The sequence below is a fragment of the Anser cygnoides genome, unplaced genomic scaffold, assembly GCF_040182565.1.
Source record: "Anser cygnoides isolate HZ-2024a breed goose unplaced genomic scaffold, Taihu_goose_T2T_genome scaffold_44_1, whole genome shotgun sequence".
Lineage (NCBI taxonomy): Eukaryota > Metazoa > Chordata > Aves > Anseriformes > Anatidae > Anser > Anser cygnoides.
In genome coordinates, this window is record NW_027103068.1 from 420477 (window position 1) to 438325 (window position 17849).

The following is a 17849-nucleotide window of genomic DNA, read 5'->3' on the forward strand; positions in this document are numbered from 1 at the left end:
CTGAAGGGGAGCCCCCCAGGACCCCCCCCCCCCCGGACCCCCCCAGGACCCCCCCACTGAAGGGGAGCCCCCAGGACCCCCCAGAAGGAATTCCCCCCCAGACCCCCCCCAGGACCCCCCCTCTGAAGAGGACCCCCCCCCCGCACCCCCCCCCTTTTGTCGGGGCCCCCCCCGGCCGCCCAGGAAGCCCCCGGCCCCCCCCGCCGCCGTTGCCAAGGAGACGGAGACACCGCGGGGGGGGGGGGGCGCCGCCGCCGGAGGGGCCCCCCCGACTCCTCCCCCCCCCCCCCCCCGTTGTTTATCGATTTTATTCCTTAAAACCACCAAAAAATGGGCAATAAAGGAAAAATAAAAGTCGCTGTTTTTCACTCTTTTATTGGGGGGGGGGGGGGGCAGACAAGACCCCCCCCCCGGCATTTGGGGGGGTCAGAGGCGGGGCCACGATGGCCACGCCCCTCCCACCCTCATTTACATGCCCTGGTGGGCGGGGCCTGTGGGGGTGGGCGGGGCCTGGAGGCGAGTGGGCGGGGCCTGGCGGCAGTGGGCGGGGCCTGGAGGCGAGTGGGCGGAGCCTGGTGGCGAGTGGGCGGGGCCTGGAGGCGGGTGGGCGGGGCCTGGAGGCGAGTGGGCGGGGCCTGGAGGCGAGTGGGCGGGGCCCAGCCCTGCCTGGAGGTGCAAAGGGGGGGGGGTCCCGCAGGTCAAAGGTCAGAGGTTAAAGCCCTGCCCCCACCCAAGGCCTCAGCCTTTAGGCCCCTCCCCGTGACCTCTGACCCCTGACCCCCCGCCGCACCCATCCGGCCCCGGGGGGGGGGGGGGGAGGGGGGTGGCCCCGCCCGGGCGTGGCCCCGCCGCCCCCGCACCCAGCAGCACCCATGGAGCCGGCGCGCACCCAGCTGCCACCCCGAGGGACCCCCCGGACGGCGACCGGACCCCCCCCGGGAGGGCCATGAACCCCCCGGCATTACCGGGACCCCCCGGGATTACCGGGCCCCCCCCCGGCATTACTGGGATAACCCCAGGGGTTACTGGGATTACTGGGACGCCCCCTGCCACCACCGGGACCCCTCCGGGATTACCGGGACCTCCCCGGAATTACTGGGAACCCCCCAGGATGACCGGGACCCCCCCTGGGATTACTGGGACCCCTCTGGGAATTACTGGGACACCCCCAGGGGTTACTGGGATTACTGGGACGCCCCCATCCAGCACCAGGCCCCCCCAGACACCACCGGGTGCCCCCGAGATTACCGGGCCCCCCAAGCTACCACTGCCCCCCCCAGATAGTACCGGGACCCCCCGGACGTTACCGGGACCCCCGGCCACCACTGGGACCCCCCTGAGGATTACTGGGATTACTGGGACACCCCCTGGGGTTACTGGGACACCCCCAGAGAGCACCGGGACACCCCCTGGGGTTACTGGGACCCCCCGGGGATTACTGGGCCCCCCCTGATAGTTCCAACCCCCCCAGATGTCACCGGGCCCCCTCTGGGATTACCGGGCCCCCTTCTGGGATTACCGGGCCCCCTTCAGGGATTACCGAGCCCCTTCTGGGATTACCGAGCCCCCCTCCGGGATTACCGGCGCCCCCCGGGATTGCCCCCCCCGGAGGGCACCGCCCCCCCCCGAAGTTACCGGAGCCCCCCGACCCGCTGGGGGATCTGCGGGGCCGGCAAAATCAGCCACGACTTCGTGGTGGCGCTGGGCACGCTGCCCCCCACGAGCACCGGGTGCGTAAGGCGGGGGGGGGGGGGGGGGGGTGGGGGGGGGGCACCCCCTTGACACCCCCCCCCCGTGACCCCCCCTCAAGGTGGTGGCGGTGGCGGCGCGGGGAGCTGGCGCGGGCCCAGGCGTTCGCTCAGCACCACCGGGTGCCCCGCGCCTACGGGAGCTACGAGGAGCTGGCGCGGGACCCCAACGTGGGTGAGTGGGGTGGGGGGGGGGGGGGGGGGGGGGGGCGGGGGGGGGAGGGGGGTTATAGGGGAACCCCCGGGAGGGAATGGGACCCACCCCGGGGTGGGGGTGGGAACGGTGGCGTGGTGGGAAGGGAAATCCTATAAGGGGGAACGGGGATCCTATAAGCGGGAACGGGAACCCTATAGGGCGCTGGGACCCCCCCCAGTGATAATGGGACCCCCCTTGTGGGGACACTGGGACCCCCATAGTGGCACTGGGACCCCCTGTAGGGGTAATGGGGTCTCATTATCCCCAACGGGGTCTCACCACCCCAAATGAGGTCCCACGTCCCCCAGTGGGTTCCCAATGCCCCCAATGGGTTCCCGCCGCCCCTAAAGGGGTCTGTCCCCCCCATTGGGTTCCCACCTCCCCCATTGGGTTCCCAATGCCCCCACTGGGTTCCCACCGCCCCTAACGGGGTCTGTCCCCCCCCATGGGGTTCCCACCTCCCCCATTGGGTTCCCAATGCCCCCAATGGGGTCTGTCCCCCCCATTGGGTTCCCACCGCCCCCACTGGGTTCCCACCGCCCCCTAACGGGGTCTGTCCCCCCCATGGGGTTCCCACCGCCCCCAATGGGTTCCCACCGCCCCTAACGGGGTCTGTCCCCCCCGTGGGGTTCCCACCGCCCCCAATGGGGTCTGTCCCCCCCATGGGGTTCCCACCTCCCCCATTGGGTTCCCAATGCCCCCAGTGGGTTCCCACCGCCCCCAATGGGGTCTGTCCCCCCATGGGGTTCCCACCTCCCCCATTGGGTTCCCAATGCCCCCAGTGGGTTCCCACCGCCCCCAATGGGGTCTGTCCCCCCCATGGGGTTCCCACCTCCCCATTGGGTTCCCAATGCCCCAGTGAGTTCCCACCGCCCCCAATGGGGTCTGTCCCCCCCATGGGGTTCCCACCTCCCCCATTGGGTTCCCCGCCGCCCTAATGGGGTCTGTCCCCCCCATGGGGTTCCCACCTCCCCCATTGGGTTCCCAATGCCCCCAGTGGGTTCCCACCGCCCCCAATGGGGTCTGCGAGCTGTCCCATGGGGTTCCCACCTCCCATTGGGTTCCCACCGCCCCTAATGGGGTCTGTCCCCCCCTTGGGTTCCCACCTCCCCCATTGGGTTCCCAATGCCCCAAATGCCTTCCCGATGCCCCCAATGGGTTCCCACCGCCCCCAATGGGGTCTGTCCCCCATGGGGTTCCCACCGCCCCCAATGGGGTCTGTCCCCCCCCATTGGGTTCCCACACCGCCCCCAATGGGGTCTGTCCCCCCCCAAAGGTTCCCGCGCCCTAACGGGGTCTGTCCCCCCCACATGAGGTTCCCACCGCCCCAATGGGGTCTGTCCAATACCCAGCCCCAAAGGTTACACGCCGCCCCAACGGTCTGCCCCCCAGACGTGGTGTGCGTGGGCACGGTGAACCCGCAGCACGCCCCGCCGCCCGCCTCTTCCTGGCCGCCCGGCGCCCGCTGCTGGTGGAGAAACCGCTCGGGGTCAGCGCCCCCAGGTCCGCGAGCTGGCGGCCACGGCGCGGAACCCAGGGCACCTTCCTCATGGAGGTGCGCCCCCGGCCCCAAAACCCTAAACCCGGCCCTAAAGCCCTAAACCCAGCCCCAGGACTCTGAACCCAGCCCCAAAGGCTCTACGCGCGGCCCTCCAAAGCCCTATACCCGGACCCCAAAGGCTTACACGCGGCCCCAAAGGCCTACATGAGGCCCCAAAGCCCAGCCCCAAAGCCCTACAGGTGGCCCTCAAAGCCCTATACCAGACCCCAAAGGCCTACACGCGGCCCCAAAGGCCTACACGAGGCCCCAAAGGCCTACATGCGGCCCCCCAAAGCCCTATACCCAACCCCAAAGGCCTAAACCCGGCCCCGAGACCCTAAACCCAGCCCCAAAGGCCTACAGGCGGCCCTCAAAGCCCTATACCGGACCCCAAAGGCCTACATGAGGCCCCAAAGCTCTATATGGGGCCCTAAAGCCCTATACCCAGCCCCAAAGGCCTACATGTGGCCCCCAAAGCCCTAAACGCAACCCCAAAGCCTAAACCCAGCCCCAAGACCCTAAACCCAGACCCAAAGGCCTACAGGCGGCCCTCAAAGCCCTATACCAGACCCCAAAGGCCTACATGAGGCCCCAAAGCTCTGCATGGGGCCCTAAAGCCCAATACCCAGCCCCAAAGGTTTACACGCGGCCCCAAAGGCCTACATGAGGCCCCAAAGCTCTATATGGGGCCCTAAAGCCCTATATGGGGCCCTAAAGCCCTATACCCAGCCCCAAAGGTTTACACGCGGCCCTAAAGGCCTACATGAGGCCCCAAAGCTCTATATGGGGCCCTAAAGCCTAAACCCAGCCCCAAAGGCCTACACGTGGCCCCCAAAGCCCTAAACCCAACCCCAAAGGCCCTCAAAGCCCTATACCAGACCCCAAAGGCCTACATGAGGCCCCAAAGCTCTACATGGGGCCCTAAAGCCCAATACCCAGCCCCAAAGGCCTACACGTGGCCCCCAAAGCCCTAAACCCAACCCCAAAGGCCTAAGCCCAGCCCCGAGACCCTAAACCCAGACCCAAAGGCCTACAGGTGGCCCTCAAAGCCCTAAACCCAACCCCAAAGGCCCTCAAAGCCCTATGCAGACCCCAAAGGCCTACATGAGGCCCCAAAGCTCTACATGGGGCCCTAAAGCCCAATACCCAGCCCCAAAGGTTTACACGCAGCCCCAAAGGCCTACATGAGGCCCCAAAGCTCTATATGGGGCCCTAAAGCCCTATACCCAGCCCCAAAGGCCTACATGCAGCCCCAAAGGCCTACATGAGGCCCCAAAGCTCTATATGGGGCCCTAAAGCCCTATACCCAGCCCCAAAGGCCTACATGCAGCCCCAAAGGCCTACATGAGGCCCCAAAGCTCTATATGGGGCTCTAAAGCCCTATACCCAGCCCCAAAGGTTTACACGCGGCCCTAAAGGCCTACACGCGGCCCCAAAGGCCTACATGAGGCCCCAAAGCTCTATATGGGGCTCTAAAGCCCTATACCCAGCCCCAAAGGCCTAGACGCGGCCCCAAAGGCCTGCATGAGGCCCCAAAGGCCTACATGTGGCCCCCCAAAGCCCTATACCCAACCCCAAAGGCCTAAACCCGGCCCCGAGACCCTAAACCCAGCCCCAAAGGCCTACACGCGGCCCTCAAAGCCCTATACCTGACCCCAAAGCACTAAACCCGGCCCCAAGGCCCTAAACCCGGCCCAAAAGTCCTACACACGGCCCCAAAATCCTACCCATGGCCCCAAGAGCCTACACGCAGCCCGAGACACTCCCCAAGACACTGCCCCCTTATCCTACCCCCAGTGCTCCCAGTCCCCCCCCCAACCCCTCTCCCTGTCCCTCCCAGTGCTCCCAGTCCCTCCCAGCGCCCCCTTACCCCCCTCCCAGTCCCTCCCAGTCCCTCCCAGCGCCCCCTTATCCTACTCCCAGTGCTCCCAGTCCCTCCCAGCACCCCCTTCTCCTACTCCCCAGTCCCTCCCAGTGCCCCCTTATCCTCCTCCCAGTCCCTCCCAGTCCCTCCCAGTGCCCCCTTATCCTCCTCCCAGTCCCTCCCAGCGCCCCACCCCTTATCCTACGCCCAGTCCCTCCCAGTGCCCCCTTATCCTCCTCCCAGTCCCTCCCAGCCCCCCCAGCGCCCCCTTATCCTCCTCCCAGTCCCTCCCAGTCCCTCCCAGTGCCCCCTTATCCTACTCCCAGTGCTCCCAGCCCCCCCAGCGCCCCCTTATCCTCCTCCCAGTCCCTCCCAGTGCTCCCAGTCCCTCCCAGCACCCCCTTATCCCCCTCCCAGTCCCTTCCAGTCCCTCCCAGCGCCCCCTTATCCTACTCCCAATGCTCCCAGTCCCCCCAGCGCCCCCTTATCCTCCTCCCAGTCCCTCCCAGTGCCCCCTTATCCTCCTCCCAGTCCCTCCCAGTCCCTCCCAGCGCCCCCTTATCCTCCTCCCCAGTCCCCCCAGCGCCCCCTACCCTCCTCCCAGTCCCTCCCAGCCCCCCCCAGCGCCCCCTTACCCTCCTCCCAGTCCCTCCCAGTCCCCCCCAGCGCCCCCTTACCCTCCTCCCAGTCCCTCCCCCAGCGCCCACTTATCCTCTTCCCAGTCCCTTCCAGTGCTCCCAGTCCCTCCCAGCACCCCCTTATCCCCCTCCCAGTCCCTCCCAGTCCCTCCCAGCACCCCCTTATCCTCCTCCCAGTCCCTTCCAGTGCTCCCAGTCCCTCCCAGCACCCCCTTATCCCCCTCCCAGTCCCTCCCAGTCCCCTCCCAGCGCCCCCTTATCCTCCTCCCAGTCCCTCCCAGTCCCCCCAGCGCCCCCTTATCCTACTTCCAGTCCCTCCCAGTGCTCCCAGTCCCTCCCAGCACCCCCTCCTTATCCTCCCTCCCAGTCCCTCCCCAGTCCCTCCCAGCGCCCCCTTATCCTCCTCCCCAGTCCCTCCCAGTGCTCCCAGTCCCTCCCAGCGCCCCCTTACCCTCCTCCCAGTGCTCCCGGTCCCCTCCAGCGCCCCCTTATCCTCCTCCCAGTCCCTCCCAGTCCCTCCCAGTGCCCCCTTATCCTACTCCCAGTGCTCTCAGCCCCCCAGCGCCCCCTTACCCTCCTCCCAGTCCCTCCCAGCCCCCCCAGCGCCCCCTTATCCTCCTCCCAGTCCCTCCCAGTCCCTCCCAGCCCCCCCCAGCGCCCCCTTATCCTCCTCCCAGTCCCTCCCAGTGCTCCCAGTCCCTCCCAGCACCCCCTTACCCCCTCCCAGTCCCTCCCAGTCCCTCCCAGCGCCCCCATCCTACTCCCAGTGCTCCCAGTCCCTCCCAGCACCCCCTTCTCCTACTCCCAGTCCCTCCCAGTGCCCCCTTATCCTCCTCCCAGTCCCTCCCAGTCCCTCCCAGTGCCCCCTTATCCTCCTCCCAGTCCCTACCAGTCCCCCCAGCGCCCCCTTATCCTCCTCCCAGTCCCTCCCAGTGCTCTCAGCCCCCCCAGCGCCCCCTTACCCTCCTCCCAGTCCCTCCCAGCCCCCCCAGCGCCCCCTTATCCTCCTCCCAGTCCCTCCCAGTCCCTCCCAGCCCCCCCAGCGCCCCCTTATCCTCCTCCCAGTCCCTCCCAGTGCTCCCAGTCCCTCCCAGCACCCCCCCACCCCCTGGTGGCTCCCTCCCAGTCCCTCCCAGCGCCCCCTTCCCCAGTGCTGCGGCGCCTGCCTCCCAGTCCCTCCCAGTGCCCCCTTATCCTCCTCCCAGTCCCTCCCAGTCCCTCCCAGTGCCCCCTTATCCTCCTCCCAGATGGCCACCGCCCCCTTATCCTACTCCCAATGCTCCCAGTCCCTCCCAGCGCCCCCCCGGTCCCTCCCAGTCCACCCCTCCGGGTCCCTCCCAGTCCCTCCCAGTAACCCCCATGGGTTTCTGGACCCGGTTCTTCCCGGCCTGGGGGCGGCTGCGGGCGCTGGTGGCGGGGGCGGTGGGGGCCGTGCTGGGGTTCCCCTGGGGGGGGGTTATGGGGTTTTGGGGGGGCTGCTGGACCTGGGGGTTTGCGGGGGGCTGGGGGGCGGGGTTTTGGGGGGCCTGGGGGTATGGGGTTTGGGGGGGGGGGGGTTATGGGGTTTTAGGGGGGCTGGGGGGGGGTTTTGGGGGGGGGGGGGGATTATAGTTTTTTTTGGGGGGGCTGGGGGTTTAATAGGGGTTTTGGGGGGGGGGGGGTTATAGGGGTTTTAGGGGGGCTGGGGGATTATAGGGGTTTTGGGGGCTGGGGGGATTATAGTTTTTTTGGGGGGGGGGCTGGGAGGTTTAACAGGGGTTTTGGGGGGGGCTGGGGGGGTTATAGGGGTTTTGGGGGGGCTGGGGGGATTATAGGGTTTTTTTGGGGGGCTGGGGGGTTATAGGGGTTTTGGGGGGGTTATAGGGGTTTTGGGGGCTTATAGGGTTTGGGGGGAGACTTACAGGAGCTGGGGGGCTTTATAGGGGTTTGGGGGGAGCTGAGGGGGGGATTATAGGGGTTTTGGGGGTCCTGGGGGGTTATAGAGTTTTGGGGGGGGGGCTTATAGGGGTTTGGGGGGGGGGAAACTTTTTGAGCTGGGGGGTTAGGGTTTGGTGCCTGGGGTTATAGGGGTTAGGGGGGGGGCTGAACGGGGTTGGGGGGTTTTAGGGGCTGTGGGGGCTTATAGGGGGTTGGGAGCGCCTTATGGGGGGGGTCCCATGGGGGGGGGGTTCTATTGGGGGGGGGGCTCAGTTTGGGGAGGGTTTTAGGGACTACGGGGTGCGGGGGGTGCTGAGGGTTTTTTCCTTATGGGGCGGGGGGAATTGGGGGTCTTGTGTGTGTGTCCCCCCCTCAATTTTATTTTTTTTTGGGGGGGCGTCCAGGGGTGGACGAGACGGTGACGCTGACGCTGGACTACGAGGGGGCGGCACGCCGCGCTCACCGTCTCCATGGCCGCCCTCCTGCCGGGGGGGCCGCCCTGGGGGCACCCGCGGCTGGGTGGAGGTGGGGGGGGGGGGCACCGGGGGGGGGGGCTAAAAATAAAATCGGGGGGGCTAAAAAATAAAATCGGGGGGACTAAAAAATAATTGGGGGGGGGCTAAAAAAAAAAATTGGGGGGCTAAAAAATAATTGGGGGCTAAAAAAAATTGGGGGCTAAAAAATAATTGGGGGGGCTAAAAAAAATTGGGGGGGCTAAAAAAAATATTAGGGTGGGCTAAAAAAAATGGGGGGGGCTAAAAAATATTGGGGGGCTAAAAAAATGGGAGGGGGGATCTAAAAAATATGGGGGGGGGGCTAAAAAATGGGGGCATCGTAAAAGGGAGGGGGTTATATGGGGTTTCCTTTAAGGGGGGGTATTGGGGTCTTCCGGGGGGGCATGGGGGGGCTATTGGGGTTATCATAAAAGGGGGGGGTTGTGGGGGGGGGGGTATTGGGGTCCTAAATTGGGGGGGGTCATGGGGTGATTGGGGTCCTCCTAAATGGGGGGGGGGGGGGAATAATTGGGGTTTTCCTTTGGGGGGTCACCCTAAAAGGGGTTTGGGGGCAATAATGGGGACGTCTTTTATGGGGGGGGGGATTGGGGTCCTCCTTTGGGGGGGTATTGGGGACCCCCTTAAAAGTGGGGGGGGGGCACGGGAAGGGTTTCGGGGTCCCTTTTTGGGGGGGGGCGTAATGGTGGGGGTGTCGCGGGGGGGCCTAATGAAGGGGGGGGCTTAAATATAGGGGAAAAACGGGGGGCTGTGGGGTTTTGGGGTGGGTGGGGGTACCGCGGGGGGGGGGGGGTGAATTTAAAGGCGGGGGGGGGGTCACGGATGTGTGCCCCCCCCCCCCCCCCCACAGATCCCCAGCCACATGAACTGCCCCACGGAGCTGCTGGTGGGGGGGAGCGGGAGTTTTCCCCCTGCCCCCCCGGCGAACCCCTCAACTACCCCCGGGGCACGGGGCTGCGCTACGAGGCCCAGCACGTGCGGGAGTGCCTGCTGCGGGGTGAGGGGGGGGGCAAAAAAATTGGGGGGGGGCTTTATGGGGGGGGGGGGGGGGGCTGGGGGGCTGGGGGGGGCTGGGGGCTTATTGGGGTTGGGGGGGGGGCCTGGGGGGACTTATAGGGGTTTTAGGGGGCTGGGGGGGTTATAGGGGTTTGGGGGGCTTATAGGGGGTTGGGGGGGGGTCTGAGGGGGCTTATAGGGGTTGGGGGGGCTTATAGGGGTTGGGGGGCTTTATAGGGGGTTGGGGGGGGGGCTGGGGGGGGAGGGCCTGGGGGGACTTATAGGGGTTTGGGGGGGCTTATAGGGGTTGGGGGGGGGGGCTGGGGGGGGCTGGGGGGCTTATTGGGGTTTGGGGGGAGGCTTATAGGGGGTGGGGGGGGACTTATAAGGGTTTTGGGGGGGGGCTGGGGGGGTTATAGGGGTTTGGGTTGGGGGGGCCTGGGGGGGGGGACTTATAGGGGTTTGGGGGGGCTGGGGGGGTTATAGGGGTTTGGGGGGGGGGCTTATAGGGGTTGGGGGGGCTTATAGGGGTTTGGGGGGGCTGGGGGGCTTATTGGGGTTTGGGGGGGGGGGCCTTGGGGGGACTTATAGGGGTTTTGGCGGGGGCTGGGGGGCGTTATAGGGGTTGGGGGGGCCTTATAGGGGTTTGGGGGGGGCTTATAGGGTGTTGGGGGGCTTATAGGGCTTGGGGGGGGGTCTGAGGGGGCTTATAGGGGTTGGGGGGGGGGGGCACCTGGGGGGGCTTATAGGGGTTTTAGGGGGCTGGGGGGGGGGCTTATAGGGGGTTGGGAGCACCTTATGGGGGGGTCTTAGTTTGGGGAGGGGTTTTTTTTCCTTATGGGGGGGGGGGGGGGTGGGGGGGTCCTGTGCCCCCCCCCCCAAATCCTTGTGCCCCCCCCCCAGGACTGAGCGAGAGCCCGGTGATGCCGCTGGCCGAGAGCGAGCTGATCGCCGAGCTGCTGGACGAGGCGCGGCGCCAGGTGGGGGCCGCGGGGGCCCCCCCCCCAAAAAAATAACACCCCCCGAATAAATTAACCCCCCCAAAAAATAAATCCCCCCCCCCCAGAAGGAAAAAAGGAGAAATGGCGGAGACCGGGGGCGATTTGGGGGGGGGGTTGGGGGAAGAAGACGCAAAGAAAAGGGTGTTTTTGGGTGTCCCCCCCCCCAATTTATTGGTTTTGGGGGGGTCACATCCCCCCCGCAAAGGAAAACTGGGGAAAAAAAAAGGGAAAAAGGGAAAAAATAAAAAATTGACCGTGAGCGTGGTTTTGGGGCGTTTTTGTCTTGTTTTGGTGCAGAGTGCCCCAAAAAAGCATTTTTTTAAGGTGTTGCCCTCCCTAAAAAAGCATTTTTGGGGCATTATTCCCCCCCCCCCAAAAAAAAAAGTGGTTTTCAAGGCATTCCCCCCCCCCCCCAAAAAAAAAGGTTTTTTTGGGGGTATTCACCCAAAAAAGGGGGTTTTGGGACAACCCCCACCCAAAAAAGCAATTTTCGGGGCGTCCCCCACCCAAAAAATCAGGTTTTGGGGTATATCACCCCCCCCAAAAAAAAATAGCCATTTTTACGCCACATTCACCCCAAAAACCATTTTTTTAAATCATCCCCCCCAAAAAAATAAAATTTTTGGGGTGCCCCCCAAAAAAAAAAACATTTTTAGGCCCCCCTTTCCCCCCCCCCCAAAACCAAACCCAACCCGAACAAAACCAGCCGCAACACGTCTCCGTTTTGGGTCATTTTCTCTCGTTTTTTTTCGCTCAAACCCCCCCAAAACGTCCCGTTGGGTGCCGTGGGCCCCCCCCCGGTATTTTTTTTTTTGGGGGGAGCCCCCCCGGTGTTTTTGGCCCCCCCGGTCAGAGCAGCACCCCGTGCTGCCGCAGCACGGCCGTGAACGGCGCCAGCTTCGCCTCCGCGTTCTTCTCCGCCTGGCGCCGCAGATTCTGGGGGGGGGGGGGAAGAAAAAAGGGGGGGGGGGTCAGGGGGACCCCCATAAAAGGGGGGGGACCCTCAAGACCCCCTAAAAAAGGGGGGCCCGAAGCCTCCATATTGGGGGGGGCCAAAAAAAGCCCCCTTCTAGTTGGAGCCCCCAGCTTCCATACCCAGACTCCCCAAAATCTGTCCCCCCATCTGTGTCCCCCCATCTGTACGCCCCCCGCATCAGCAGCCCCCACGTCCCTGTGCCCCCCCCATTTATTTCTGCCCCCCCCTGCCTATTTGTGGCCCCCCCTTGCCCATGAGCCCCCCCCTTTATGTGCCCCCCCCTCTTCTTGGCACCCTCTCCTTGCTGCCCCTTCCCCTTTGACCCCCCCAATCCATCATCCCCCAACCCCCCCCCAACAAAAACACCCCCCATTTATTCGTGACCCCCCCCATTTATTTGTGCCCCCCCCCGTTTATTCGTGCCCCCCTTACCTGTTAGCCCCCCCTTTATGTGCCCACCCCCCCACCCTCTTCCTGGCACCCTCTCCTTGCTGCCCCCTTCCACTTTAACCCCCACCCCCAATCCCCCAACGCCCCCCCCCACAACCCCCCCCCATTTATCCGTGACCCCCCCATTTATTCGTAGCCCCCCCCCCCCGGATTTTTCGTGCCCCCCCCATTTATTTTCGTGTCCCCCCCCCCCCCGCCACCCTCTCCTTGCTGCCCCCTTCCACTTTGGCCCCCCAATCCCCCAACGCCCCCCACAAACACCCCCCCAATTTGTGGCCCCCCGATTTATTTGTGCCCCCCCCCGATTTATTTGTGCCCCCCCGATTTATTTGTGCCCCCCATTTATTCGTGCCCCCCACCCCCCAGCCTCTCCTTGCTGCCCCCTTCCCCTTTAACCCCCCAATCCCCCATCCCCCAACGCCCCCCCCAAAAACACCCCCCCAATTTGTGGCCCCCCCATTTATTCGTGCCCCCCCGATTTATTCGTGCCCCCCGATTTATTTGGCCCCCCCCCGATTTATTTTCACCCCCACTGACAGCCTCTTCTTGCTGCCCCCTTCTTCCTGCCCCCTTCCCCTTTAACCCCCCCAATTCCCCAGCCCCCAACGCCCCCCCCCAAACCCCCCCCATTTATCCGTGGCCCCCCCCGATTTTTCGTGCCCCCCCCGATTTATTTGGGCCCCCATTTATTCGTGCCCCCCATTTATTTGTGCCCCCCTCACCATCAGCCTCTCCTTGCTGCCCCTTCCCCTTTGACCCCCACAATCCCCCATCCCCCAACGCCCCCCCCCCAAAACCACCCCCCCATTTACCCGTGGCCCCCCCCCGGATTTATTCGTGCCCCCCCCAATTTATTTTCGTACCCCCCCCCAATTTATTTTCGCGCCCCCCCCCCCCTCACCGCCAGCCTCTTCTTGGCGCCGTAGTGCAGCCGCGCGTGGCCTTGCGCTTCTCCTCCAGCGCCGCCGTCACGGCGCGGTACTTCCAGCCCACCTCGTGCGCCAGGCGGCCCAGGGAGGCGAACTGGGGGGGGGCACGGCGGGGGGGGTCAGAGGGCCCCAAAATACCCGGGACCCCCCCCCCGCAGAAATTATCGTGCCCCCCCCCCCGCGGTTTTAAAGACCTACCTTGCGGGTGGGCTTGAGGCGGATGATCTTGAGAGCGGCCGGCACCACCATGCGCTTGCGCTGGGGGGGGAAATATGGGGGGGGGGGGGGGGGGGGGGGGGTTTTGGGGGGGGGGGGGTCCGGGGTCCCGGGGAAAATTTGGGGGGGGCACCGGGAATTTGGGGGGGGGACAAAGGGGTTGGGCCCCCCCAAAAAGGGTCCTGGGGGTTGGGGTCCTTATAGAGGATCGATGGGGTATCCGTAACTGGGGGGGATTTTGGGGTGGGGGGGGGATTTTGGGGTGGGGGGGGATTTTTGGGGGGTTTTGGGGTGGGGGTCAGGGGTCCCGGGGAAAATTTGGGGGGGGGGCACCGGGAATTTGGGGGGGGCGCGAGGGGTTGGGCCCCCCCAAAAAGGGTCCTGGGGGTTGGAGGATCAATGGGGGTGATGGGATATTACTGATGGGGGGGGGGGTTTTGGGGTGGGGGGGGGGGGGCAAAATAACGCGGGGGGGGGTCCCCAAATCTGGGGGGGTCCCCAAAACGCGGGGGGGTCCCCAAATACGGGGGGGGGTCCCCAAACGGGGGGGGTCTCAAAACGTGGGGGGTCCCCAAAACGCGGGGGTCCCCAAATAGGGGGGGGGGGGGGGCGCTCACCTTGTCGTAGGGGGGGGGATGCCGTCGAACACCTTGAGCCTGTCCAGCGCCGCTTGGCCCCGCTTGGTTTTGTGGGGGAGCATCCCTGGGGGGGGGGCGGAAATTTTGGGGTGGGGGCGGAAATTTTGGGGTGGGGGGGGCCGGGGGGGGCCGGGGGGGGGCAGGGGTCCGGGGGGGGGGGGCAGGGGACCCCCCCCAATTCGGGGGGGGGGCGCTCACCTCGCACGGTGCGCCAGAAGATGCGGCTGGGGGCGCGGAAGTGGTAGGGCCCCCGCGAGGGGTTGGTGTTCATGCGCTTGCGGAGGAAGGCCAGGAACTTCACTGCGGGGGGGGGTAATTAACGGGGGGTAATTAACGGGGGGTAATTAGAGGGGGTAATTAGAGGGGGTAATTAGGCGCCGGGGTCGGTAAGCGGGGGCTGGGGGTAAATTGGGGGGGGGACCGGGGCTCAGCTCCCGAAGGGGGGGCACGGGGGGCAGGGGTTCAGCCCCCCCCCCCAATGGGCAGCAGGAGACTGGGGGGGGCTCCCAGTGCCTCCCAGTACCCCCAGTAGCCCTCTAACCCCACTCCCAGTGCCTCCCAGTAGCCCCTAACCCCACTCCCAGTCCCTCCCAGTAGCCCCTAACCCCACTCCCAGTGTTCCCAGTTCCTCCCAGTAGCCCCTAACCCCACTCCCAGTCCCTCCCAGTAGCCCCTAACCCCACTCCCAGTGTTCCCAGTTCCTCCCAGTAGCCCCTAACCCCACTCCCAGTGCCCTCTAACCTCACTCCCAGTGCTTCCAGTTCCCTCCCAGTAGCCCCTAACCCCACTCCCAGTGCTCCCAGTCCCTCCCAGTAGCCCCTAACCCCACTCCCAGTGCTCCCAGTCCCTCCCAGTACCCTCCCAGAAGCCCTAACCCCGCTCCCAGTACTCCCAGTAGCCCTCTAACCCCACTCCCAGTGCTCCCAGTTCCTCCCAGTAGCCCCTAACCCCACTCCCAGGGCTCCCAGTGCCTCCCAGTAGCCCCTAACCCCACTCCCAGTGCTCCCAGTAGCCCCTAACCCCACTCCCAGTGCTCCCAGTCCCTCCCAGTAGCCCTCTAACCCCACTCCCAGTGCTCCCAGTCCCTCCCAGTAGCCCCTAACCCCACTCCCAGTGCTCCCAGTTCCTCCCAGTGCCCCCCAACCCCTCTCCCAGTCCCTCCCAGTGCCCTCTAACCCCACTCCCAGTGCTCCCAGTGCCTCCCAGAAGCCCCTAACCCCACTCCCAGTGCTCCCAGTTCCTCCCAATACCCTCCCACAAACCCCTAACCCCGCTCCCAGTACTCCCAGTAGCCCCTAACCCCACTCCCAGTGCTCCCAGTCTCTCCCAGTAGCCCCTAACCCCACTCCCAGTGCTCCCAGTTCTCTCCCAGTATCCCCTAACTCTGCTCCCAGCACTCCTGGTAGCCCCTAACCCTTCTCCCAGTGTTCCCAGTTCTTCCCAGTACCCTCCAGTGACTCCTAGTCCCTCTCCCACTTCATCCCAGTTCTTCCCAGTGCAACCTAACGCCACTCCCAGTACTCCCAGTCCCCTCCAGCCCCGCTCCCAGTATTTCCAGTTCCCTCCCAGCACCCCCAGCCCTGCTCCCAGTGCCCCCAGTCCCACTCCCAGTCCCCCCCAGGGCCCCTAACTCCTCTCCCACTTCCCCCAGTTCCTCCCAGTGTCCCCCAGCCCTGCTCCCAGTCCCTCCCAGTGTCCCCTAACTCCTCTCCCAATGCCCCCAGTTCCCCCCAGTCTCCTCTAGCCCAAATCCCAGTTCCTCCCAGTCCCCCCAGTTCTCAAATCCCACCCAACCACTCTCCCAGTCCCTCCCAGTACCCCCAACCCCCTCCCAGTCCCTCCCAGTGCCCCCCAACCCCTCCCAGTGCCCCCCAACCCCTCTCCCAGTCCCTCCCAGTGCCCCCCAACCCCCTCCCAGTCCCTCCCAGTGCCCCCCAAACCCCTCCCAGTCCCTCCCAGTGCCTCACGCTTATTCCGGTAGAAGTTCCCGGAGATGTTGATCCCCTCGCACCTCACCACCACCACGCGCCGGCCTGGGGGGGGGGGGATAAAACAACCGGGGGGGGGCCCGATTGAGCCGTGCCCCCCTAAAAAAAAAAAAAAATCCCAAAAAGCCCCAAAACGCCCCAAATTCGGGCGCCCCCCCCCAGCGCTCAGCTGGTAGTGCATGTGGCACCCCCACGGCCGCGAGGCTCGGGACCAGCGAGGTCATCATGGCGCCGGGGGGGGGCTTTTGGGGTGTGGGGGGGTTGTGGGGTCGGGGGGGGGGGGGTTATGGGGTCCGGGGGGGGGCTAAGGAATGAGAGTGGGGTGTTAATTAGGTAATTAAGTGCTAATTATCAGGACTACAGAGCTCAACACAGCATGGAGAGGACGGCTTTTGGGGGGGAGGTTTGGGGTCACGGGGGCTTTTTTGGGGTGGGGGGCTTTTGGGGTCGGGGGGGTCTAAGGAATGAGATGGGGGGGGTTAGGCAATTAGCAGAACTGTTAATTAGGTAATTAAGCGTTAATCATTGGGACCACCGAGGTCATCAGGGTGCCAAGGGGGAGGTTTTGGGGGGGAGTTGGGGTTGGGGGGGGGGGGGGTCTGGGAATATTGGGGGGGGCAAGGAATGAGGAGGAAGTGGGGGGACTTTAATTAGTTAATTAGCGTTAATTACTGGCACCACAGGGCTCATCACAGCATGGGGGGGGAAGGTTTGGGGTCGGGGGGTGGGTTATGGGGTCGGGGGGGTCTGGGAACGTGCCGGGGGGGGGTAAAGGAACGGGGGGGGGTTAATCAGCTAATTAGCGCTAATTAGTGCTCACCCAGCAGCACCTGCTTGGCCACCACGGCCGCCAGGCGGCCCAGGAGGTGCCCGCGGCCATCGATCAGCAGCACCTGGGGGGTTAAATATGGGGGGGGGGCACCCGGTAAGGGCCGGAGACCCCCAGAGACCCCCCCCCCAAAATCACCCGGACCCCCCGGTAACCCCCAAACCCCCCCGGTAACCCCCAACCCCCCCCGTTAAACCCCCAGACCCCCCAAATCACCCCGGATCCCCCAAACCACCCCCCGGCCCCCCCGTTAACCCCCGGCCCCCCCGGTAGGCCCCCAAACCCCCCCGCTAGGCCTCAACCCCCCCCCCGCCACCCACGTGGCCGCCCCCGCTGCCCCCTCCCCCTCCCGTTCCCCCCGGGGGGGTCCCCGCCGCTCCCCCTCCCCCTCCCCCTTCCTGACCCCCCCCCGGGGGCTCCGGGCCCCCCGGCCCCCCCGGGCTCCCCCCGCGCCGCACCCGCGGCTCCGCCATGGCCGCCGCCAGCCGCCGAAAGAGGCCCCGCCCCCCGCGCGCCGCGGGGTCGCCGCTTCCGCCGCGGGGAGTGGCGCAGGGGCGGAAGTGACGCTCCGAGTGAGGGCGGAAAAAAGGGCGCGAAGCCGCGCAGGGCGGCGCCATTACGGGAAGGGGAAGTGACCGGCGGTAATCCCCGGTGGCTCCCAGTAACCCCTGTGACCCCCAGTACAGCCCAGTAACCCCCCAGTAGCTCCCAGTACAGCCCAGTAACCCCCCTGTGCCCCCCAGTACAGCCCAGTGCCCCCCAGGACCCCTAGGACCCCTCCCAGTGTCCCCCAGTAACACCCCAGTGTCCCCCAGTACAGCCCACTAACCCCCAGTGCCCCCAGTAACCCCCCAGTGGCTCCCAGTACGTCCCAGTGTTCTCCAGGAACCCTCCCAGTGGCTCCCAGTAACCCCCGTGTCCCCCAGTACAGCCCAGTGCTTCCCAGTAAACCCCCAGTGTCCCCCAGTACAGCCCAGTAACCCCCCAGTGCCCCCCAGTAACCACCCAGTGGTTCCCAGTAACCCCCAGTGCCCCCAGTACATTCCAGTGCCCCCCAGCACCCCCAGCCCCCTCCCAGTGCCCCCAGTACATCCCAGTACAGTGAGCACGCACTTGGGGCTCTCAGTCTGGGGGCAGAAGCCCCCCAATATTTATATATGTACAGCGGGGGGGCTGAGGGGGGTCCCATGGGGGGTGTCCCATTGGGGGGTCCCATTGGGGGGTGACTGGGGGTCCCTTTGGGGGGGTCCCTTTTGGGGGTCCCATGGGGGGGGTCCCATTGGGGGGTCCCATTGAGGGTCCCTTTTCTGGGGGGTCCCATGGGGGTCCCTTTTTGGGGGTCCCTTTTGGGGGTCCCATGGGGGGGCCTTTTTATGGGTCACTTTTTGGGGGTCCCATGGAGGGGTCCCAT

General features: G+C 65.7%; 2 protein-coding genes across 2 annotated transcripts; one reads left to right on the forward strand and one right to left on the reverse strand.

Annotated features, from left to right (window-relative positions):
• Nucleotides 1–443: 443 nt before the first annotated feature.
• On the forward strand, nucleotides 444–10773 carry LOC136789371 (trans-1,2-dihydrobenzene-1,2-diol dehydrogenase-like). The gene is given in 11 exon segments (XM_066989422.1): nucleotides 444–641; nucleotides 1534–1730; nucleotides 1811–1923; nucleotides 3337–3369; nucleotides 3372–3560; nucleotides 8308–8344; nucleotides 8346–8402; nucleotides 8404–8428; nucleotides 9266–9299; nucleotides 9302–9412; nucleotides 10315–10773. Coding segments are annotated over 11 exon segments (1107 nt in total). The 3' UTR covers nucleotides 10428–10773.
• Nucleotides 10774–11130: 357 nt separating this feature from the next.
• On the reverse strand, nucleotides 11131–17070 carry LOC136789334 (large ribosomal subunit protein uL13-like). Its single transcript, XM_066989395.1, is given in 10 exon segments — nucleotides 11131–11348; nucleotides 12740–12780; nucleotides 12783–12861; nucleotides 12966–13025; nucleotides 13601–13620; nucleotides 13623–13685; nucleotides 13820–13921; nucleotides 15589–15654; nucleotides 16430–16502; nucleotides 16897–17070. Coding segments are annotated over 10 exon segments (750 nt in total). The 5' UTR covers nucleotides 17056–17070; the 3' UTR covers nucleotides 11131–11261.
• Nucleotides 17071–17849: the final 779 nt, after the last annotated feature.